The sequence below is a fragment of the Aplidium turbinatum genome, chromosome 4 (genome assembly GCF_918807975.1).
Source record: "Aplidium turbinatum chromosome 4, kaAplTurb1.1, whole genome shotgun sequence".
NCBI classification, from domain to species: domain Eukaryota; kingdom Metazoa; phylum Chordata; class Ascidiacea; order Aplousobranchia; family Polyclinidae; genus Aplidium; species Aplidium turbinatum.
In genome coordinates, this window is record NC_137475.1 from 16,557,470 (window position 1) to 16,583,214 (window position 25,745).

Consider the following 25,745-nt stretch of genomic DNA (forward strand, 5'->3'; position numbering starts at 1 on the left):
AGCCTACAGAAACCAGGTTTTTAAACTATCCCCAGAGGAACGTTCACGCTGGTTAGGAAGAACCTTTCGATCGTTTTTAACAACTTGGAGAATGTTCTGATACTTTTCTTCAGTTTTGGAGTGATGTAAGAAATCTGGAGCAAGCTTCACTTTTCTTTCAGCAGTATCATTTGAAACATTCACTGTTGATAATAGCTTTTTATACTTTGTTTGTCGTATCCAGGCTTACACACCTGGTGGTTAGATTTAGATTAAGTGGGCGGGAAGGCAAAGAAGCCAATCTTCATGTCCAGTGTCCACCTTCAGTCCTTCAGGCATGCCTTTAAGTGTCCTGCTAAAGACACAGCCGCATGCTCTTGAGCGGTGTCAAACCGGCACCCATTTGATTGCCGTTCCAGGGCTCTCACCACTCGGCTATGCAGCCTCTTTGTTGATAAGAAGCATCAGACTCCCAACTTTCAACGGGAACTTCAAGGAATGCTGTATCAATTTTAAACACATCAAAAAAAAATCCATAAAGCAGCGCCGACAAATTGATCTAAAGGAGATGACGATGATCCCTCCTTGCGAAACTTGGGGTTATACATAACCTTTTTCAGCAGCGAAACCAATTCGGTTGATGAATTTTGTAGCTTTATCAAAGCTCTTAAAGTTTTGTTGCAATTTTTTCCTTTGAGGACAAGTTAACCTTTGAACTAAACAGAGAAAATGGTATCAAATCTTCTGTAAGGTACCAGTGATGCTTTGCAAATGACGCGATTGCGATAGTGGAAATTTCTTCATCAACATCTTTATATGCAAAAATTTACTTATTAGTTCCAGGTCATTGTAAGGTGCATCAACTGCAATTTGACAAGTAAACCACCATGGCACATATACAAACAATATGAAATTTACAAATCGTTTCAACTTTAAAAATTGTGATGATGACAAAATTACATTTTTTTTTCAATTCAGTTTTAATCTTGTTTTCAAAAAGAACAATCTTAATTGCATACAAAACTCGTGCCCCATCCTACACTATGCCTGATGGAGTGCACCAGGCTTTAGCATTGTGTAATTATCAAGTTCCACTAAGTTTGAGCCAGCGCCCAGCGTATATCAATGAAATATGCAACATCTCTCTGTAGTCATCCCTGCACCGAAACCTCATATTCGCAGCCATCATAGAGATGGGTAGGGGAAGGTATGGACCCATGACCATACCTGACCCATGAACCACTCCCTTCCAAATTCGAATAAAACCTTATAGTAGATTTTTTATCAATTAAATAAGTTGCATTTAGTTCAATAGTATTTCTTGGAAAGTATTAGATTGAATCTTTTAAAATTTTGCAAGTTAGAGGGCGGGGTGTGATTTTGAGGTGTTTTAGTAAAATTTCTCATTTGCGTTTGGAGCTTTACAGAAACTTAAATACAGCTAGCATCAAGATATAAAATTCAGAAATTGTAATGGGCTATATAGTGCAGGATTTAGTACAGTTCATTTAGACTTTACTTCATTCTAATTAAGTAAAGCTAAGATGGAACTTTGTCACCAACAGTTCTGACCCATGATCCACCAAAAGTGTTGTCCCTTGAACCACATAGTTCATGGGTTAGCACAATGCCTAATTGAGGGACAATAGACATGTTTCATTTATTTTTTATTTTAGAAATTATTGTGTATTGTAAGTGGAGTGTAAAGCATTATAAAATGACTAGCGAAGCTGGTGATGCCTCATCAATTGTTTTTGTCCTCCCCCCACCACTTGCAGGAACGACAAAACAAACAGTTAACATTAAAAAGTTTTGAACCGACTTTTCGCAGTTTAATATTGCTTAATCTATTTCTGCAAACTGTTAGCAGTGTGCGCATTTGACAGTGTATTTATTGTATCATAAACGTTTGCTCTAAACATCTTTAAGGTCAAACTTATCAGAGTGGTTCAAGGGTCCATACCTGGTGGTTCAAGGGTCCAAACGCGTTTGCACCCTTGAACCACTCTGATCACCGTCAATGTTGTCAAATATTTTTGTTGATCCTATAATTATATGTGGTTGAATTTTTTACACAATATACTGAAGTGATCACACTATGTTGTGTGGAAGTTTCGTCATCATAGAGTGATTAGTTAACCAACTATAGCTTTTAATGTGAAAAAGTGGCTCATCAGTCCATACCTTCCCCTAGCTGTTTCAATTGGTTGTGCTTTACAGTCGTATAAAAAATCTGCATTATTAACATCTTTCCGATTGAAAACATTCAATTCCGCAAAATCCTGACTTGTAATTCTGTCCCAGTTTGTTCTAAAGCGATTAAATAAAGTGTAATTTGGTCCTCTGAATGCTTCTGATTGCTGCTTTAGCCTTTTCTGAAGCCATGGGGACTTCATCAGCTCCTAATGTTCTCTTGTTCAAGCGCTTCAAAACAAGATGGCAGTTTATTGACCAGGCTGCATTTGAAGACTCGTCAACTGATGATTATACAGCCAGTGTTGTGGTTGACATCAACAATGAGATGGTGAAGGTCTTGGAGACGGCTGTGAAAGTCACTCAGCCAAGAGATGACATAGAACTACTGGAGCTGGTAATTATTTTTATTTGAGCTGTCCCTCCTCAAGGCATCCACTTTGTAGCTCCCGGAGCCATGCGCCAATGGATGACAAATGGGATCTACACTTTCAAAGTCTGGATTATTCTTTCACAGTTTAAATTGACAGCACGCCAGCATAGAGGACTGCAGGAACTCTGCAGTCTGCATATTCTTTTCCCACATCTACGTTGAAGCACGGGCAACAGCGAGCATTGCTGTAAAGGCCCCAAGAAAGGACCTAAAGCTGCTGAAGCAATTGCAGAAGTATCAAACGATAAATGCTGACATATCCAACACTACAGTGAAAAAGATTGCAAGCCAACTGTGGTTCCTTTCTGAGCAGTTGGTTGGCTTGGCGTTGTTTGATGACGTTTTGGACAATGGCTTGGACAACATGGTTTTGGCTAAGAAAGAGAAAGAAGTGGAGAAAGAGCCATTTAAGCGTGCAATTATCGACTTAAGACTCATTCAAGAGAAGACTGTAATCGACTTTACGATGAGGAACTCAACACTTCTTTTTAAGAACTTGGTTGGTTGGTTTCCTTGAATATCTGGTAGCTCAGTGGAAGGATCAGCCTAGCTTCATTGCTGCAAAAAGCTTCATCAGCACATTGGCTGTCATCAATGACCACGTTGAACGTGGCGTTGCCTTAGTTAAGGATTTCTGTGGCCCTCTCACAAAGGACGAGGAGCAACTGCAGTTTGCATTGAGAGCTGTTGCTGACCACCGTAAAAAGTTCCCTTACATCCTAAAGCAGACCTTACTGGGCAACATCAAGTGATATTTGCCATCATGACACCCCTGCCTATGAGCAGCTAATATCCACTGTTAAGGAACACATGGGGAGGACCCAGGCATGCGAGCGTTGGGCAGAGAGCAACTTTGGAAGTGCTTATGTGTTCTATACCTCATTTGGGTGGAATTTTGGATCCATTGAGCCACCTCTAAACATTAATGAATATCAATGAAATTTAACACATGGTGTTTTTTAACCAAAAGGAACGTTTTTGCAGGGTCAGACCAACAATTTTCCCAAATAATTTTTTTAGTGTACAACTAAGGACCACCCTATTTGACATAGGCTAATAATACATTTTATAGTTGAAAATATGCTTGTATTATTGAAAAAAGAAGCGATTTTTGACTATTTTTGGTGCTGCGTGATTGTGCAATCTTTAAATCCCGTGTGCTACACCTAAATGTTGTCGAAATCAGCTGAAAATTTGCAGGTGAGTTTGTATCACCCATCCACAGAGTATACTAAAAGAAGAGCTGATTTGAATAACATAAGGGCATCAGCCACAACCTAATAGATATGCAATTAAAACTGAGACTATCATCTTGTTATGTCATATGGAAGTTAAAATTGGGATTATAGCAAAGAAATTCACAAAAATATTAATGCTTTTCAATTCTGGTTCTACAGAAAAATACTAAAATTGTGATATAAAAACACATTACGAACGAGGCAAATAGAAAAAGAATTAGGGTGCAGGATACATGAGCAAACAATTTAGAAAAACAAAATCTAAAATTCGCATGAAAAAAAGATGGACAGGACTGCTACATCAATTGGTTATTGAAGGTATGGTGGAAGGAAACATGTTCAGGGGAAGAAGACGAACTTGGAGAGATGATGTTTAGTTTGATTTTGAATCTTTATCCTCGGACTTACAAAGCCTTGATGGGTTATTCCTAGTAGTTTCGCATACTTGTAGAGGCTTTTGATGCAGGGCCGGTTATCGAGATCGACAGAGTGAAGTTTCCGATTGTTGAGTGTTGTTGCCGGAGAATTATTCCATCCATTAGATGCCGCTGAAAGGAGAGCAGTCCATTACGTGCGTTGCTCAAACGCACACTCCGACAGTCGATGTTAAATATTGGCTGACTCGTCAAGTATCGGAGAGGCAAAAGGAGTAGGGGAAGAACGTGAAATGTGGAAGCAAATGACAGCCAACCTCGACTTGGAGATGGCACATGGTGATGGTGAGTCTGTACACTAGTCACTTAGTGTATGGATTGTTTTTACTGTCAAAAAATACATCTTAATGGTCTTACTGCATCCTACAGTTATTTTTCACTTAATTTCAACGTAACATTACCTGAAAGCTGCGAGCCATCGACTGTTGCGGTTAGACCTGTGGAAAGTCTGGAACAAACCTCGTCAGAACCACATCTGGTCAGTCTTTGGTTGTCCTGACTAATGCCATTTCCAATTAGTTTCGCACCAACTCTGCATTCCACTCCACCCTCTTTTGAAGTGTCATATAAAAATATAAAATACCGTGTCTTTGTCATAACGCTATTGCACACTAAATTTCTTTAACGTTGGTTTAATTTAATTTAAAATCTCAGTAGCAATGGAACTCATACAAATCAGGAAAAACATTGCTACAGAAGCACAGTAGGCCAAATAGCTTATCTAAAATATTTTTATAAGCACAATATTTAATAAAAATATGTTCAAAAACTTCAATAACTTTTGATTTTTAAAGTTTTATTCCATTCAGCAAACTTCCTGTTAAAGTAAATAAAATCTCACTTAAATTCTTTCCGGATGTTTCAGGGTCGATAACAACGTCTTCTGTACTTGCTGAACCAGTGCAGAAACCTTCCGCATTACAGCAATCTTTTTTGCATCCATGAATCCGGACAGCCGAGATGTGAGTGGGCACATACGATTGGATGGTGGAACAACGGTACTTCTCACATTGGTCAGAGCGCACACATTGTCCCACTGATAGTTCGACTACGTGCAGAAACATAAAGCTGGATTTAGTGCAGTAATGAACATTGGTAAAGTGAGGTATGATCTTATATTTGATGTTTATTTTTACTGATTTTACACCTCATTCCATACTTGCTTTGCATCTACGATTCAAAACTATTAGCTTGGTGTCCACTTAGAGAGGAACGTATAGCCTACGATGAAACCTATTAACCTACAAAGAGTACAAAGTACTCAGTACAAAGATGAGTTAAGCACTGTAAATGAAACCATTAAAGTAATCTTTACAATCACCTTACCTCAAGAGTTAGCTTTTTAAGCGGTTCTTATTGAAATATAATATTTAAATATTATTGAATTGTTTCTATTTCATTCATCCATTTATTTCAATCTTCTTCAATGTAAGTTTCACATACCACTGTGTTATCGCAGATTTGCATTGTTTTCAGCGCTTTACAAAGTGACAGACAATGTCAGCGCAGCCGAGTAGCCTACATTGTTACCCTTAGTAATAAGAAAATCTTGTTTCGTATGTGTGTACCAAAGTTTTCAATACGTACAGTTGAAGAACAAAGAATAAAATTAACTAAAAGATCATTATGCAAACTAAGAATAAAGGATTCTGCTTGAATACAGTAAACATCATAATTATGTAATTTTCGCGTTAAACAGGCTGTAAAGTTTACTATGATTATAGTAATGTTATTTTCTTGAACTAAAATATTATATATCGATTAAAAACTATATGTTTTCAGAACTACTATGCAACGGAGTCAATTATTTATTTTTGCAATCTCATCTGAATATTTACCAATTGCTATTTTTTGGTCTTTCCTGTTTCTATAACATACCTGATGCAATCGAGCCATTGTGGCTGGCAGAAACAGTGGCAGAAATTCTAAAGCAAGATTCAGATTTTTTACATCTTGTCCATACTTTACTGTCTGCGTTAACTTCCGATCTCGTTATTTGTGTTCCAACCTGACACTCTCTTCCCTCGCTAGAGATTGACGAAGCTGATACTAAACACAATATGAAACATTATTGTCAGTTTTGGTTTCAATAAGACTACTTGAACGTGTCGCGCTTTCAATGGATACTCAAAGTTATACGATGTATAAATAAGTAGCAATGCTAGAAATAAAATTTTTATCACCATTGCTTATGGCGTGAGAAGTTATTAATTTATTTTCTGTAGCTACATGAAATGGACGGTACCGAACTTTTCAAACAATACAAAAACACTAAAAGCGTGACCTCCACTTAATCCGATATGAGAATCACAACGCTTCTAGCCTATTTGTTTGATTAACGCGTTTTTCTTTTGTTTCTCAGCAGCCGATTTTAGCAAGAATTGACAGCGATAGACACCATGTTTCGCCCATGAGGCTGGGCTCGTCAGTATCGCACCATTAATTCGTGCCACAAGGGTAGTCGACCGCCGCTTTTTACCAGTCAGTTTAACTCATGGGCGAAACACGGTGTCTATCGCTGTCAATTCTTGCTACAATCGGCTGCCGAGAAACATATAGTTGATTGGATGGTCTAAATGGCAAGCGTGAAAGCTACACCGCTATGGTCAAGGAATCCCAACTGCTAGCTGGACTAGTGAGTGCTCAGCCTTGTACTGATAGCCAGGAAGAACACTCCCTTCTTCACACAGCGTTTTTATTTTGTTGTGGCCTACTCTGCGGTAAGAATATGTCCTCTTTTCGTCCAGAATATGAAAGTTCAACATACTTGCACAAAGATAGTAACCACTCGTTAGTTATGTCATCTGAGACACACGGACCTTTTTGGTAAATATAAATTATGCTTTTTGTTTTGACGGGTGCTATATTGGTGAATTTCATTTACCAAAGCAAAGCAGCTAGCAAAAGTCCGTGGCAGAATTTTGTGTGCATATTTGTACATGAATTGTGCAGTCTCTAATTTAATAATACACTACGGTACCTTCAATTTTGAGCACATTAAATTTATGATAGAAAATAGTTGTACCTGTTGATCTTGGCAAAAACAGACACGATCGGACAAACTTATTCTGTCACACTTGAATTTAGCAAGTAGTGTAGAATTTGCCATTCCCCAGTTTATATTCGAGTATTGAATCTTGGATTGAAACAAAGCGTAATAGTAATATAAAGTTTATAGTACTGTGTTGTTAATGGAGCAATGTATCTTAGATTAAATGCTGTATCACAGACCTCTGCGAGCTGCTTTCTAAGATTAATAATATGACTACTCCATTGCAATCGTTCGTCTAAAGTCACGCCAAGATAGTTTATACTTTTTTTATGATGAATATGATGATTTTTTCAGATAAATCTAATTATGATAGGATGGAAGTACAACTTTTATTGAAAGGAAAATATTATTTTCCATTCACGTTGAAACTACCTCCCTACAACAGAGTAAGATGTAAAGCAGAAGCCGCTCATTGGAGGTAAAATTAATTTGAAAGTTTGTGTATTATACATTTTTATTATTTGCTTCGCCATACTCATTAACTTTTTTTAACCTGTTATCATAATTTGGTAGCTGTAAAACCTTTTCGACTAGCGTTTTTGCAAACGGAAAAATTCATACACCAGCACCTTTATATAGGCTACTGGTTAAAAAAGGACTGCTTTAAATAGAATATTGTGTGTTTTTAAATTCTATGCAAATGTGAAACGGATATATTTAGAAAGAATTTCATGATGAATGCATCAACTCAAAATTAACGTAAAAACTGACTTTTACCACAACTACTTTAAGTTCTGCTTGCCAGCGGAAACGTCAATTCTAGGTAGCAAAAATGAAGAAGTGCAACAGCTGTGCTGACTTGAGTTTTAGTAAGCCTACTTCGTTTTTATTTTTGGTTCTGGTTGTTTTTCGTCACAATTGATACAATGTTTGTTACCCTTATGTCAGGAGACATGAGCGCAATCGTTTTTATAGGTGAAAACAAATTGGAGGGCTTCTAATTTTAAAACTAAACCAATAAGTTTTACAAGAATAAAAAGGTGTTTCAGTAAATATGCTCGTAAATGCGTTCAGCTAGAATAAAAACAATTTATAAATACATTAATCAACAGATCTTACCCAAAGTATCTTGTGTGGTGCTGATTTGATCTGCAACTGGAATGAAGAACGTAATTGCGATGTTACATGAATGTCCTCGTTTACTTAGCTTGACTTAAGATTTATGTTAGTTGATTTGATTCATTGTGGGCATCTTTATCCTCGCACTGAGAAATCTTCTTTGAGAGCTTAATCCTGGCAGTTTCGCATACTTGTAAATGCTTTGAACCACTGACACACACCCGATCATTGATTTTGACAGAGTGAAGTTTCCGATTGTTGGAGAGTTGTTGTCTGTAAATTTTTCCATCCACCAGGTGCCACTGAATAGAGAGCTGTCCCTGAAATGCGTTGTTCAAGCGCACACCCCAAGAGTCGAACTAGGCCGCTTGATTCGTTTCTAAATGTGTAGTTTCCAGAGCATAAGGCCGTCACCAATCCGATGCGTTCAGTAGGTTACTAATTACATTACGTTTGCCGTTAGAGAGCCTACTGCATCACTCGTTCTTCACTATAAGCCAACCTATAACATATGTGATGCTAATTAACAAAAATCAATGTATTTTCACTAGATCAAATAGGCTAACCCAACTACTTTTCTATACGACCTTAAATGATCAAACACGAATTGTCACCATCGTTTTATTGTGGGATTGCTTTACAAAGTTCTCCACTTTATTGAGTCTTAGCTTTAACGCACCAGTTCAATCACATGAAAGCGTCTACTTACCTAAGCTGAAGGAAGCGTTGAAACCACGATAGTTTACGGTTGTGTCAGACCTAAAGTGGACAAACAATGAACTCGTAGTGGATTGGAAGAAAGGTTGTTGAGATATGCCACGAATGTTTCCCAATTCAGGCGAATTTATATTAGTCCCATCGTATATCTACAAAGTGTACAGTTTTTAGTGTTGTTTTTTAAGCTATACTGCTACAGTGTAAAGCTCCGATAAACATTACTGCATAACAAAGAGGGCTGTTTGAAACCAAAATACTGTATTTGGCAATTCTAAAGCAAGACTTTTGTCGTGGTTCGTATCACAGAGTTTCTTCAGAATTTAATTTGTTTTGAAGTTAACCAATTTCGTATCAGTGTTTCTTCAAAGCTAAATAAAACGAAAACAAATCTTAAAACGCAGCAAGCACCGATAAGTCATATTTGAATGTGCTCACAATGTGAGCCTCACATATGCTACGAGCTCAAGAATATAATAGCTACTACAAGATGAGAGAAAGGATGGCTACACTTTGCTCTCAATCACAACCAGTTCAATGCTTCTCATTTAAATGTTCCTATTATTCCATCAGACAAACTACTTTCCCATAAGCTACACTGAAAAACACTATTGTTGGTTTCTTTCTAAACTTAACTGCTGCATTCTTAAACTGACCTAATGAAGATTTTACTATGCCTGTTATAAAGTTGTGCTGAAGAGAATTTAATATTCGAAATCGCGATACACAACAAGATAACTTGACATCAATTATTATTGGACTCGTCGTACATTTTTCTTAAATACATAATTATCAGGCAGTGCAAATAGGATCTATGGATCCGTAATTGTGCTTCTCTCTATCGCCAGCTTGCTGGGCGTGCGGTTGTTCTATGGCGTTATATTGCCTATGAAAAGGCAATGCACCGATTGATAAAAATACAATTGTTGGTTTACAGTAGTGTTAATGATATCGCTTAATGAAAAACATGCTTACTTTTAAAAAGTCACAGCAATCTTCAGATTTGAAATCATGTATACGCAATTCTATCTGTCTGTTCGGGAACGGTGATCGGATAAGCCAGTAGCAATCCTTTCCAGGTGGGTATTCGTTTGGATAATTAGTAGAATAAAGGAAAGTATCGCGGTCCGTGGCTACCGCTGTAAATCCGCATGCGTCGGGCGCATGATCTACGACTGCAAGTAACAGATGAAGGCTGTTGTGTTGATATACTGCAATTAAGGTTACAGACGCGACTTGAATTTAGCTTTCCTGATAAACATTCGAATTATGCATAAACAATAGAACAATTGATGATTAACGTAGCCTACTGGTTCGTTGCATGTGCTAGAAAACTAAAATGATCTCATGTCTGTTTCACACTATGTAGGCTACTGTAGGCTATGAACTGCTTTGAGGTTGATATTTTTTTCTGCTTGTTGAAACTAGGCAAAGTCCTTGTTATGCCGTGTTGATAGTGCTGTGAAGCTCAAAAAGACAAATTCAGTTGCGATACATGAGATTAATGCATAATCAGCATGTGTAGATACTCAGAAACTCTGCTTTGTGTTGTGGTACTTTTGGCAGTAACGGTTGATGATTTTGTTTGCAGAATAGACAGAGGTAGTCGACCCAACGTGGTTAGAATTGACACTGATGTGGCCCACTAGGACGAAAATGCTATTAGCCAATAATACCTAATTCCCGTGTGCATAGGAAAACATTTTTATGGCTTTTGCAGTATTTGAGAATATATAGTATCTGAATCGATAAAATCAAATTCTCTATGAAAACAAAGCAGTAGATCAACATTTTTTTTTTCTTCTTAAGCATGAAACTACTTTTCTTTATGGACCGTTTACAAATCAAAAACGCATTAGGCATTACCATCTCCATGAAACACAAAATGGCTGGATTTACAAGCATCAACTTGTAAAACCACAACGCTTCAGTCTGTAAATTCAGTCATTTTTTTGCAATGGTAAATTTTATTGTGTTTATAGATACCTTTGCTCAACATAATTTGACGTTTGCCATGGTTGATGATAGACCATATTGGTAAGTAGAATGATAGTTTTCAAGTTAACCACTCAACACTGACAACCAAAAGATATGCAATAACAACGCCACTTACAGTGTTTTGCTTCAACCGTGGCTTGAAATCCCGATCTCGTTTCGGATGCGTCAGAATAAAACGTGACTGTCATAAGATTAGTGGACGATCTAAAGATGAGGTTTTCTTGAATGCTTCCTTTACGAGTTTCGATCAGGCGGTGATCTGGTCCATCGGTGATCTGCAGTACAATGGATTACGCTACAGATATGAAGTGAGAAACGCAAGAATAACAGCAAAAAACACCATATGGTCGATTATAATATATTTATGCATTTATTTATTTTTATTTATGCATTTTCATATTTCATACAAAAGATGATATTGCTTCAGCAAAATGTTTCTTTAATTTACTGAAGAATGTATATGTGTATTATCTAAAGTGATCCTACTGGCCTGCTAAAAAAATTCATCTGCAGTGAATGATCAACGAAAATAGGTATTTTTTTATAAAAAGGTTATTGGTAAAAACTATATAATAAAAGAGATGGACATTTCGAACGCTTGCATGTAGTTCAGTTCGGTTTATTTTTTTGTTTTGTTGGCGAAAAAGAAAGACACAAAAAGCAAAAACACAATAAACACAAATAATTCGCACAACAAGGATGGCAGCGAAAGACACATTTTGTAATTATTTATTTATTTTTATCAAGTTCCAAACAATTTCTTAATTATTCAAACTGTGTTTCAAAATATTTCAAAATAGCCTTCCTTTTCTTATCACAACATTATATCAAATTTAACATAGATAAGATAAATTAATATTTAAAGCCCACCATCAAAACAAAGATTAAAACCATATTTTAGCTAAACTCTGAACACACGTCCTTTTCTGTAGGTGAATTTTATTATTTTAAAATGGGAAAACTGGGAAAACTCAAGGCAAGATAAAGTCATTGAATATCTTAACAAAAATAGGCATTGTACTTTGGTTAAATGATATGGTACCGTACACCAATCAGTATGATCAGTAACGTTGACCACGCAGGCTACGATGAATTACTGCAGCATGGTTTACCTTGGAAGCGTAATACCTTCATTCTTTCCTACATTATTTTTCCTAACACTAACCTGCAAATAGTCACAACAACCTTCTGTGTCAAGGCTGGTTACGTTTAAGACGACTTGACTTCCGAAAGGTGCATCTAAAGTCCAAGCACACGATAAGTCGTCAGGATAATTTGACGGAAAGTTGGGAGTTTGAAGGATCGACGGATCCGCAAGATAAGTAACAGAGCCGCACGGTAACACTGACAGTGCATCTGAAAGGAAATATCCTGGTATCAATGGTAGTATTTGAGATTTAACTGTGAGCAGATATTATAGCCTATATTGTACATTCTACATTATTCCAGAAGTTATTTCAGAGTATATCACTATGACAGGAATCACAAACTTTGTAGCCTGCATACAAAATTGACTCAGAATACAGAATGAAATAATAGTAAAGTATGTTTTTATGTAACAGTATATCCAACGCAGGTAGGCTATGCGTTACTCTACGCACTATGCAAGGAAAAGATTTTCTGCCCAGCCGAGTACATTGCTACGCTATATCAATTTTCTCAATGTTTAGTGCTGTGTAGGAACAAGATTCAGTGTCATTTTATGAGGTTTTTAGTTTTTAGTATGACACTCAGTTACAAGTAGTTGGGATTGCTTGTATTAATTCAGAGGCGTATGTACTAATTGAAGGTGTACATCGAGTTTGGCTTTCTTGTCCACTTAATCCAAATTTTTACTACTGGACGTAAGCCTGGATACAACTAAGACTAGTAGACTTAACAATATGTATAAAACCTGGTTGAGAATGAATTGCAGTCACTAACCGATCTTATATTTAAGCTGGAAGCCAGTGGCTGCACGAGGACCAGAGGTTTTCAATTTAACGTGTATGCGATTAGAGGTGGATACATAAAAACGAGGAATGTTCAATGGGTTTTCTAAGATCTTGGGTGTTATAGGAGCATCTACTATCTTCTCTCCATCATAAACCTAGTAAAAACACACGAAAAGCTGAGGTGAGGAATAAACTAATGTAAATAAAAAACAAACGATTAAATCTTTCTAAAGTAAGATTGTCATTGCTTAATAGGCCCACTGAAATCACAAATAGGCTATTGAAATTGAATACAGTCCACCAAGAAAAAGTGTTTTGAATGAAACATTTTGTCAGTTCATTTGAATAGTTGAAAAGTGTCTGATAAAACTACAGTACTGTAAATACAACAAAACAACAATAATTTAACTTTCGGTGCACGCCGTAGAGCAGCAGGGGGAGTGAAAACAATTTTTTTTTTTCATATCAAAAACCAGATGACGTAAAAGTGGCATTTGAGACTAAAAACAACTTTTAAAGTGAATTTGATCATCTGTCACCTCCACCCAGGACCCAGGTGGCTGAATGCGCCGAAAGGTCATATGACCTCCTAAATGGGTAAAAATCTCATAACTTTTAAACCGGTTAAACTAGAAAACTAGTCTTTGGCTTAAAATGCTCAAAAGGTGCATGTTTATATCTGCTATAATGCAACATTTGCTTTTAAATGTACCACAACGATCACAAACTGGCAAAAGCATAAGCAAACACTTTAAATAAGCAAAAACAATTATATCTCAGGTAAATTGTGTTTTTGCCAATTTTTTACTGGGTCCTTTCAAAACCACATATGATGAAAATTATGCTGCCTTCAATTCCTTGTGTTTACAAAATGTATAGGCTACAGTTATACCGATAAGGGGTAATCCATTAATTATATTATTCCCTCAATTAAGCACTTGATCAAATTTTAAATAAAATCTCTGAAGCGCCATGGATGTGCAATATATTTTTGTTGGCTTGTGAATTAACGCAGTGTTCAACTGTGTAAGTGTTACTTATTCCTGTTTTGGGTACAAGACGTGTATTCTCTAGCAAAGCCATATCAAATCTCATTGATAAAACCTGTATTTTATTGAAAATAGGTATCACTTGAAACTCAGCTACAAAGCGACCAAAACCCCAGACTTACTGTGAGAACGTCGTCACAACATAAGTCAACTTCTAAAAATTTTATTCGTATTTTGACATCTTCCCTACTGCTTTCTATCGTCCATGCACATTGGTAGTTGAGCGGGTACTGTAATGGCCAGCCCTCGGATGCAATAGATTTCCATTCGTCAGTTGCAATGACTGTGTTTGAACACCGCACCTGAGCTGTGGAAAAACGTTGAAAAACATGATAACAACCAATCGAAACAAAACAAACAGTATAAGAAATCCACACGCGTGCACTTATAAGATAAACACAAATGGGAACAAACACACTTCATCTTTTTTGGTAGATGACGAGATAATATTTTCACGAAGGAGTTGTGCTGCTGTTTTCTTAAACAATCTCTACACAATTTAATACCGCCGAGAGTAGATCATCGTCCAAGGCCAAAAAATTCACTGAAAACGCCCTTGTGTAGATGGACAATCCGGCCTAAAAACGCCCGTGTGTAAATGGACAATCCGGCCTAAAAACGCCCGTGTGTAGATGGACAATCCGGCCTAAAAACGCCCGTGTGTAAATGGACAATCCGGCCTAAAAACGCCCGTGTGTAGATGGACAATCCGGCCTAAAAACGCCCTTGTGTAGATGGACAATCCGGCCTAAAAACGCCCTTGTGTAAATGGTACTTTTATCATGATTGTTCTTTCAAGAGAACTTTTATCCATTTGTTTCATAAGCACTTCAAAGCAAGAAGCTGAATACAGCGCAATATAAACAATGTGCGTTGGGTACTGTAATAATTGTAAAAATGTAAATATTATAAAAATTTACTGTGGCTCCATAAGTCACTCAAAAGCGACGTTAACCCATTTGTGCCGGAAGTGAAAGTGCTTAAAAAAAATTTTGAAAATTTAACTATTGCATAATCATGACCTAAAAAAACATTTCACAATTAATTTTTTCTTAATTATGTTAGTACTGGTCGAGAAAAAGACCGTCCTACATATAGGACCCTAGGCAAATCCGCTATCAAATTTTGCAAGTTTCTTGTGCGTAATGCGTAGGCATAATCGTTATCGCTCAAAGTGATAAATGGGAAATCTCTTGTCATCGAGCATTTTATTGAAACAAAAGTTCACAAAATACGAAGATGAAAATTAGCAAAGCAACACATCACTGAAATAAGTCATTTAGCGGATCGAAATTGCTTTGAGGCCGAATTCACCTACGTCCTCCATGTAAAAAAGCCAAGAGAAAACTAAAAAATTATCAAAAATTTCAGTAAATTACGATAATTATGTTATTGTTCTAAAAACAAACACAACTACTTTGTTATACAGCGTAGAAATCATAGGGAATCGCTGTTTGATACCGCTTGATGCGTGGGAATTGATTGTCGCTTTTGCTTCATTTTGCTAACACGTGTGCCTGGCGACCTATATATAGCACACCAATCTTTTGAATCAATTTTCTCGAAAATTTTGCTGCCAATTAAATTTAAACATTTGCTGTAAAATATGTTGATACGTAACGAATAAAGACAATGACAAATATTTTTGGAAGCTTATTTGCAAATGCGGATTTATACATATAATTCGACATGCATCTTCAAAATTTCAGAATTAGCAAAATCAGGAAAATTGAAAATGAAGTCAAGTCTCAACAAAACAAGCAATTTTTGAAAAAAGTTGTGATATATGTTGCAAAAACACTCATAAACGTATTTTGACTTCATCTAAATCTAAAAACTGAACGTGCAAAGAAAAATTTTAATTTGAGTAGGTGTCCTACATATAGGACGCTAGGCATAAATGGGTTAAATGAAGAGCTTTTGTGTAATTCTGTATATGAAGGTTGCTGTGAATACCTCCTCCCCACAATCATCTGACACAAACTTGTTTCGGTAAATTTTCGTTAAATGTCATTGTCTATGAATTGGGGTAATGACTAATCATCGTTTCGAACAATTGTCCTTACGAGCAATTTTTTTTTTCTCGATATTATAACTCGTTGTTTTATACCAGATCAGTGGTTCCCAACCTTTTTTTGGTTGTTACCCTAATCTACACCCTGAAGTGAGGCAATTACTCCCACGATCAATTTTCAAAAACAAAGGTGTTTATTGCTATGTATTTCACTGAATACAAGATAACAATGCGCGGTAAACATTCAATGCGAAGATTGGGCCTGGACTTCAGCCGCCAGCTTTGTGATCCTGGGCTTTGTGGTAGGCTACTGAGGGCGATTCTTGCGTCGATTTCGACATCCAGGCGATTGCGCTTCTTTGCCTTCATTTCCAAGACAGTTGAAAATCCTTGTTCACAGCGATAAGTTGTTGAAAAAGGTGTCGGGATATTTAATGCCCGTGTCGCTACTGTTAGTGTTAGTGCGTCCTGGAGTCTGCCAATCCAGAAGGGTTCCAAGCCTTTCCCCTTGAAATCAAGTTTCAACGCTTCGTTCTTTCGGAGAGTGATAAATTCTTCTTTGGGCGGAAAGTCGTCATCATCCACCTGGCTGTCATCACATGTGAAGGGCTCTATGCACCAAATGGAGACTAGCCGTGTGCATGTCCAATTCGGAAAGTATAGTTGTCCATCTTCTTGGCTAGCTGGCCTAAGTGGTCAGCTATGTCCTCCTTCAACGCCGCTGTCAACTCAAGTCCATTGCCTTCGAGGTACATGTCGATTGTCGAGCGTCTGAAACTGCGCCACTGTGCCTTTTCCAACTCGCTTGCAACTTAACCTTTGCGATAATTGCTGCTACGGCTACTTTGGTGTCGATCACAGTTACATTCTTGCCTTGAATTGTCTATTTTCGATTCACCAAAGATATCAGCCAGGTAGCACAGCTGGGAAATCCACTGTTGGTTAGTGAAGTATTCAGCCAAGTCAGGCTTTTCTATCAGAAAAACATGGACAGCCTCACAAAGTTCTACCAGGTGGATTATCACTTTGTCACGAAACAGCCATTATACTTCTGTGTGGTACAGTAATGCTTCAGATCTTTCTCCCAGCTCCTTGCACAGTTCCTTGAAAAGACGACTGGTCAATTCTTTCGCTTTTATAAAATTCACAACCTTCACTGTTTCCAAATCGGGTCTCGTTACCCCCCAAAAATAGGCAAATTACCCCCCGGGGGTAATTTACCCCCAGGTTGGGAACCACTGTACTAGATGTTCAATGTCATGGTAGGCCTATTTTGAAGTAATTCGAATACTACAATACACAATAAATGCAAATTCTGCCAAAAGATACCCTTACTTTCCAACTCCGGTGTCGTGCTTGCTGTCTTTTCTGATGTTGTTGTCTGCTCTGTAGATTTTGGAAATTCACTTGCATCACCTAATGCATTTAAAAATTTCACAACAGACTCCGATAGCGGGCACAGCAGTAGCCTACAGCAGATTACACAACCGAACCGACTCTATAAGGTATAAAAATTCCTCGCATGATTACAGTATTTTAGTAACTCCAAATTATACAAGAAAATAAATTTAAACTTAAGTTAAAAGACTTGTAAGCATTTCAGTTGACGTCTTCTAAATTTACAATGACAAGTAAAAGACGAAACCTAACCACCTTTTCTTGGTAATGCTGATGCAGAATGGATCAAAACTTTCACAACCAGGGCTTTGATTGCTGTAAGTTTTATGAAAATATTTATCCTCAAGAACTAAATAATTTTTTAATTCATTTCCTAAACGTTATTTTGTAAGCTGGAACTTCAAATAAACAAGATATCATCAAACGGTGTTCCCAGTGATTTTTTAATGTTTCAAGCTTTGATGTCATTGTAAAGCATTAGTGGAAGAATGTTGGTAGTTGCAACTCACCAGCCGTTATAACTCCTTCAAAACCAGCTCTAGCTACACTTCCGTCAGATTTGAAAGACAATACAACTTCGTTGGTTGTTGTTCGCCTGACTGTGTTCCTAATGAAAACGCCATCCAGACGTGTTTGTGCCAATCCAGGCTCTTGTATCTGCGTGCAGTGAAAGATAACTTTGCAGATTGAAGCAACGAACGAATAGATTGCATCCAATGATGAACAATTAATTCATTATCTACATTTTCAAGGAATATTGCTACAGGAACAACTTTAAAGTGAAGTGTCACCTGGCAATCGCTGCGATAATATATACTGAAATCCTTATAAGCTTAAAAGGCGCGTCTTAGTAACTTTAGTAGTTATAAAAATAGTGGATAAAACCAAGAATTTTCACAGCATTTCTTCAGTTGAAAAAAAGACCTTTGTTGAAACAAATCGATCGGTACATGTGATACTTCTTGGAAGATTTGCTTCCTAGCATTTAAAAATTTCGCAAACTGCTATGTGTATAACTTTCAACAGTTACTACGCCTATGCGCAATGACAGCTTTTTCACAGCATATGCCTTAGCCTAGTCACTTCAAAATGATTCACATATGACTTATAATAATATTTTTATGTAGCCTACGGTACTAAATACTTTAACAACAACTTTCGTAGCCCCCTGTGTTTGTTGAATATTAGTTAATTCAAGTTTAAAACTTTGATATTTTATGCATATTATACAGATATTATGTAGCCTACCAATAGATAATCACAACACTGTTCGGTGTCGAACGTTGTGAAATTAATCTGCATGATGGAACCGATTGGAGCAGAGAATTTCCACAAGCAAAGAGCATTGCTCCAGTAAGCTGCCGGCCATCCGGGGGATTCAAATGTGGCAATTTCACCGGCCCTTAAAGTTTGGTTGTATCCACACTGGACTGAAATTTTCAAAACATTGGATGACATCACTACAATTTCTATTAAATTAATCCAACTGGACGTACAACCTGTGTTACACGCATGATAGCAGCATGAAGTCCAATACGGCAGCAGTGTATAGCCTATTGTTACTTGGCTTACGTGCTCGTGGAACAACGAAGAAAACTTGACAGTCTATAACCAGTACATAAGCTCAAGATGTTTTCATGTAACCAAATGTGATCAATTTGAGTTGTTATCTCAATTCACGATGACAAAGGAGACGACTTTTTTATTTTGTTTTGTAAATAGAACAAACAATAATTATGATTATAGATGATACTAACATTAGGCTAAAACTAATTTAATGACAAAACATATCAAACGAAAACATCCTAATGCAACCATGAAACAAACATCATTTCACTTTCACAAATGTTCTTATGTTTTAACAGTCCATATTGGGCAGCGCATTGCTATCGATTTAGAAAGGTTTGGATGCAGTTCAGTATACGCTGCAAACACATGATTTTTGTAGGTCTACAAATCTAAAATAAAAGCATTTCTGCCATCTTGTGTCGAAGTTTTATTCTAAGCATTAATGTTTGTTGGACATTATGACGCATGCAAAACTTGTGGATGAAATTATTTGAGAAAACCTAGTAAGGGTAGACTCACTTGTTGGAGTAGTGGTAGTGGGAGGGAGAGTCGTTAAACCTGCTCCTGGTGTTTTGGCTACAATTTAGCAAAACAAAATATTAAAAATACACACCAAAGCTGAAAACTAATTCATACCATAACAAAGCTTCCAAGTTAGAGGTCAATGATACATCAGCCTATCAATAAGTTTGTTACCTTGCATGGACATTTCTAGCACACTGTTCTACAGTAGCCTATATACAACTATTGTCCATACACACACACATACAGTATGGCTTACCAACTTAAGACAAGTGAGACAAAAGGGGTAGTGACTAGCACGGCAACCTAACTTAAAAACAACATATAGGTGACTGGCTGAATTAGCCTATGATGCAATAACTATAGCCTTTTGTATTTATAAACATCAAATCTTTGAGAGTTAATCGTTACCAAGTGTTTTTAGTCAGATTTGAAATATTAAAAACATTTAGTTTGTGAATAAAACAACGTAAAATTCTATAGCTAAAAGTTGGAAAGTTTGCAAGTCTAATGTCCATGGAGGTGTCATTGTGTAATTGAATGCATATATAGCTTGTGAATGCTGCTAAACGCTCAACTGCGGTATGACTATTGCAACTTTTAAGAGATTTACATAGCTTGTAAGAGAGACGGAACCCTGTGCCATGCACGTTGGTGTCGGAGACGAACGTAATGACAATGAGGTTTTGCTGGCTGGTGAACTCATTGAGCGTTAGCCTGGATCCTCCAACTCTTGCGACACGTGTTGTGCCATCATAAATCTACAAAAGAACACAATTGCATCAAGCAACATTTTTCAAAGATGTTTAGTTATTTTCTAACCTGTATAGCTACTTGTATAAATAATGTTTCTCAGCAGCCACCAAATCCTTAACAAATGCACGTCATGACATAAGCCTTCTTTATCTTCGTTGTCTCACCGCAAAACTTACATTCACGTCATCAACACTAAATTCAAAAACTGCAAATAAATGTACTGTATTACGCCTACACGTTGTTTCAAGCTACTGCAAAAGAAGAAATTCCGTTGGTTGCAACACCAACACAGCTAAACTTAATTTAACACAAAAAATATGTTACTAGTTTGTCGAATTTATCTTTATCAGTGATTCCAGAGGTTCTTGTTTCTGGTTTTGTAACTTAAGCTCACTATAGCTAGGTAATGATTATGGTAGTTATTTATGCTCCTGTTGCAATAAAAGATTGTTTTATCTGATATTCTGCTTTTATCTAGGTTAGACCAGCTTGATGCATGTTACCTGCACCAACTCTCTTAAACATAGAAACTTCTTTTCGAGCTTGATCGCTAGCTACCCCACTGGAACCAAATGTCCGTTAAAATATTCTAGCATTTAATTTGAGACAAAGCAGCCTTTCACTAAAGAAAACCATTCAAAAACAACATAAGCTTACCAAAAGGTAATCACAGCACAATTCGGTGTCAATGTACTCCATACGAATTGTGACGTAAGCGTTGTCGTCTGGAGCGACGATTCTCCATGTGCACGTCAGGTTACCTTCATATTCTTGCGGATGGTTTGGTGAAGTCAAAATTTGGAAATATTCTCTCGCGATGGCGTCATGGCCGCAAGACACGTGTGCTGCATACAGAAACGCAAACTTAAGAAAATGAGAAGCACATTTTTCTTAAGAGAGTTTAATTTACTTTGTTACCTGCATTCCTTATGAAAAGTATTTTGTTATTGGACGCATTGTAGGCTACTTTATTTAGCGAATATACATTAAACCATCGTAACACGCATGAATGGTAATGTACCATATCTTGCTGGTCATCAAACACGACAGGCTTCTTCAAGCAACTAGACCAGGTAATGAATACTTGTTTCCCAGCCAGCAAAAGTTGCTATTTTCTCATTTTGAATGCAACAATGTAGTCTAACAATGAAATTGTGTTACATCACATGCATTCACACTCTGCATTATTATAACAAGTCGTTGAACTATTTCAAACGGAGAGAAAACACGTACAAAAACACAAACATGATTAGTTTTTGTAAATAAGTACACTTTAACAATATAAAAGTAAACCAAGTTACGTGCCCAATTACAGTATGAGAACAAATGGGCACGTGGTCTGGCACATGAAAAAAACTAAAAAAAAAGTCATTCGAATAGATATTACGTTCCTTCTACACTACAGTGTTGTCAAAAGCATTACAGTACTTTGTGAATGCTTCTATGTAATTGATGCAACAGAAACAACTTCAGTATGGTCACAGTTCTTTTATAGCGCACAATACAGTGCTGCTGCGAAATTTGCACCGTGATTTAAAATGTAATGAACAAACAATGCCAACCTTCTGACTGGTTTTGTAAAGTGATAACTTTAGTTGGAAGCGGAATATTCAAATCTGAAACAAAGCGTCATATTTTTTAACGTAAAGTAAATCTATTAATGAGATTGCTCCAACAGAGTTTTTAAAAAAATACACGCAAATATAGGTCGCGGTAGTATAACACATCGTTAAATAATCAAAGCTAATGTCGCAAAGACAAAACACAAATAAGCCCACCTAGGTCATTGACGCAAAGTGGTAAAAACCGTAAATGCTGGTTTGTGCGTCATTGCGTTATATGTTCTACCATGATTGAAAGTGTTTGAAAATAATTTAGTTTGTAATGATTTCGCGGTTTTGATTCTCATAGTTTCAACCGCACGCCAATTTGAAAAACATACGTTACAGTGATAGGCTAGCAATCAACTCCGGCAAGGGATTTAGCCTACAGCTGTTTTGACGGTAAGGTCACATTAATACCGTTTACTACATTGTAACACCAATATACGTTGCCTGATTGGAATTGTTCACGTTATGGTGACGGAACATAAATACATGGCTTATTGCACAAGTAAATAATAATAATCAGTCCACTGCTGACAGCCCGGCCAAATTTCCCGTCTTTTCTAATTTAACATTGAAAAATATAGATGCAAGAAACAAAGCTGTAACTTGAAGACATGCAATTGCTGATTAAACGCTGGAAAATATAACACGTAGAAGTCTTCGTATTTTGCCTACCAGTTTCTGATGTGGTACTCTCCGTTGCTGCTAAGTTCTCGCTTAACACTTTGCTCCTCAAAGGGAGGCCAGATTTGGCCCCCCCCTCATATTTCCTTTAATTATTTGAAGCACAGTAACGCCATGCACTTGGTTTTTCTTGACTTTTCCTAAAATTGCCAGGCGGATCTGATGATATTAAATTTGATGCTAAAAGTTGTGTAGTTTTCTTGTAAATTCAAGATTTTGGTGAATTTTTACTATTTCTAGCTAACTTCCAGCAAAGCGTGAAATGGATTACATTGCGATGACAAGCCATAAGCTCATAATTGCTTCGTGTATCGATATGCGCGAGCAGAGAGAAGCATCCTCTTGCTTTCTTTTGTTTGGTTTGACCTCAATAATACAAAGCGCGTTATTTCTTATGCTACAAAGAAAAGCCAGTGATCGCAAAGCTGTTAATTAGAAACAATAATAGCAAGCTTTTTTGCGTTATCAGCTCTACAAAGAAGAATAGCAATCCACGATCAAAATAGTAGGCTATGGAGGCCACAAACTATTCAAAACAGTTGTTTCAAGCAGATAATATTCATTGACGAATAAAAAACGTTACAATAAGAAATCTTCTCTTGGATAAAGACACGAAAACCTGGTTTCGAAATAAACGTTCTATGGAAATGCTCTCATTGACAAAACTTGCAATTGAGGAAATGTATCACTGCAAATGCTTTTGGGAGAAGCCGGAGAAATAGCGTTTTTGCAAACAGTAATTGTGAGATACACTCAAAATTATGAGATAGGCTCCCTTTACACGTAGCAGCTAACTCGATGGCGTCCCTTCACTGCTTTATGTCGCCTACTTGTTGTTATGTCCTGTATTTTTGTTTCACAGTGCACTGTGTTTTGTTCCAAAGAGCGCAAAATAAAGATGATAATGCCTCATCTACATTACAAAATATTTTGTAATGTAGGCCTACAAACAAAATGTACAATGTACACAATGTACATTACAAAATATTTTGTACTGTAGACGAGGCATAAATTTAGGCGTCACATAAGACAAACAACAAATCAGCTTTCTTCATCATTGATTCAACATCTGAATACGTTGCGCCAATGTATAAGAGGCCGGCTATTGTGAAGACCCGCCATTTATAAACGATCCGATTATACCAAAAGTGGGACAAACTAGTGGATCAAAGAATGAATAAATAATGCTGAGAAAACTAAATCTAAGTGACGAACAATACCGATGTCTTCATTTATCTTGGAAAAATGCTGCCTAAACTTATCAACAAAAAATACAGTAAATAACGGCAAGGATCCCGAAAGCAGAATTTGCTCGACTTTGGCATGAATTTAGTCAGACATCTACAGTAATAATTCCACACATGATACATAATAATCAACCTGGTTCAAGGCGATTTGTGTAACAGTTTAGGGGAAGACACTACTTGAAATGATGCACCACACAAAAGATTTTCAATGAAGACTGAGTCTAAAAACCGATGTGGATAGTGCTGCACAATAACTTCAAGTTTAGGACAGAAGAGGCACAAAATATCACGATAAAAATAAAGACCTTGTGGGAAATTTTCGAGAATCATAACACGATGCAAATACCATAAACGCTTAGTTTGCATGCTGCTCTAAGCTGGCCGGCAACCACAAAGGTAGACAATAGCCTACAGGCAGTTTATAATTCGATAACAGCGCAATAAACATTATAAATACGTAAACCGACAATTTTCTTTTACAAACGTTTTACGTCTAATAGTAAATTTTCCCCCAACAATTTTTTGTGAAGCACTTGCAAACCACGGTTTTGTAAAATAATTCATCATTATTATTTTTTACTTCTCGGATATTGTAAAACGTCATCAGCAAAATCACAAAAAAAATTTCATTACTTCAATGTAGTAGGCCTAAGAATTTTTTATAGAATTGTAGCCACGTTGTTTCAACAAAGAAGACATTTTTTAGCAATGTAAAGTTATAGAAAATAATTTGCAATCATGCAAATGGTTGGAAAGAATCTAGGAAGTCTTCTCACAATCTGGCACAAAATGATTATGTTTATTGTATCTCAGTAAAATGTTTTTTTTTGGCCAGAAACATAATCACTGCCTTGCTGACGTTGTCACTTTTACGCGTATTTTTAGTGCTTCAAACAATAAGGACCCAGTCAGCAATCCAGTTCTTTTACATTGATTCAACATTTGTAAACGTTAAATTTATGTAGATTTGCTGACTGTGGGTTATTTCACATTTCCTTTGTTTACGCATGTTCCTCAATTCGCTGTTGCATTATTTCGACGCTGGCTGACTAAAAATGTATTTTCAAATTGATTGACACAATCTTCAATAAAAAGTGAGCTTCGAACTTAGCTTTGTTGATGTAAATGCTGTATTTTTTGTGGATGTAATTTATGAGTCATGTTTATAAACACCCGTAAGCGAAATGACTTATGATGTGGCCTGCATGATATTTGTGTTGCGACTTGACACAAATCCACAATTTCAAAAGCACCTAATTTGAACTTAGAAATTTCAGATTATTTCAACAACTTGTTCAATTATCTTCTTTCTACTAAAAATATTCATTCTACAAACTCAATTGTAGACCTAAAATACACAAACGAAGATGTAAACAGCTATTCAAGCAGGCTAAGGTGTTACTTATGAGAAATTTGGTTCCATAAAACTAGAAGCTAGCCATGAGTTTCGGAATGCATTAGTTTAGGATAAAAATGTAAGACAACAAACGCAGTTTTGTTTTTTCAAATTCGTGTAACAATATTACTCTGATTGTAACTATTTTAGAATCAGTGAGTAGCTTACAATAAGATTTGCTCGCAAGTCGTAAATTCTAATCAATGCAATGATTCGGCACACCGCACACACACTTCGTGCGTTCGATCGAGCTCTTTGTTATTTAGAAGTTTGCATGAAATCGGATTAGCACGGTAATTAAATAGCGGCGAGTTAAATCAAAATTGTCGTTTTTGGGTACCTTTGCAAAAATTGAAATATCAAGTTTAACATATAAAATTTTAAAATAATGAGTTTTCAAACTTATAGACAAATGATTTGTTTTCACACCAGTGCAACTTCTGTTGAAATAGCATCAGCGGATAACTCG

General features: G+C 36.7%; 1 protein-coding gene across 1 annotated transcript in view; it reads right to left on the reverse strand.

Annotated features, from left to right (window-relative positions):
• The window catches only part of LOC145768951 (uncharacterized), a 157,592-nt gene that overhangs the window by 88,343 nt on the left and 43,504 nt on the right, over positions 1–25,745 (reverse strand). The window contains exons 14-30 of the mRNA XM_082580551.1: positions 21,905–21,958; positions 21,000–21,187; positions 20,200–20,347; positions 19,584–19,640; positions 18,744–18,925; positions 18,005–18,152; positions 17,433–17,513; positions 14,206–14,390; positions 13,024–13,189; positions 12,266–12,456; positions 11,216–11,375; positions 10,078–10,277; positions 9,098–9,254; positions 8,389–8,424; positions 6,156–6,326; positions 5,119–5,325; positions 4,679–4,828 (exon numbers count right to left, since the gene is read on the reverse strand). Coding sequence (XP_082436677.1) covers positions 4,679–4,828; positions 5,119–5,325; positions 6,156–6,326; positions 8,389–8,424; positions 9,098–9,254; positions 10,078–10,277; positions 11,216–11,375; positions 12,266–12,456; positions 13,024–13,189; positions 14,206–14,390; positions 17,433–17,513; positions 18,005–18,152; positions 18,744–18,925; positions 19,584–19,640; positions 20,200–20,347; positions 21,000–21,187; positions 21,905–21,958 — 2,481 coding nt within the window. The remainder of the gene's footprint in view (positions 1–4,678; positions 4,829–5,118; positions 5,326–6,155; positions 6,327–8,388; positions 8,425–9,097; positions 9,255–10,077; positions 10,278–11,215; positions 11,376–12,265; positions 12,457–13,023; positions 13,190–14,205; positions 14,391–17,432; positions 17,514–18,004; positions 18,153–18,743; positions 18,926–19,583; positions 19,641–20,199; positions 20,348–20,999; positions 21,188–21,904; positions 21,959–25,745) is intronic.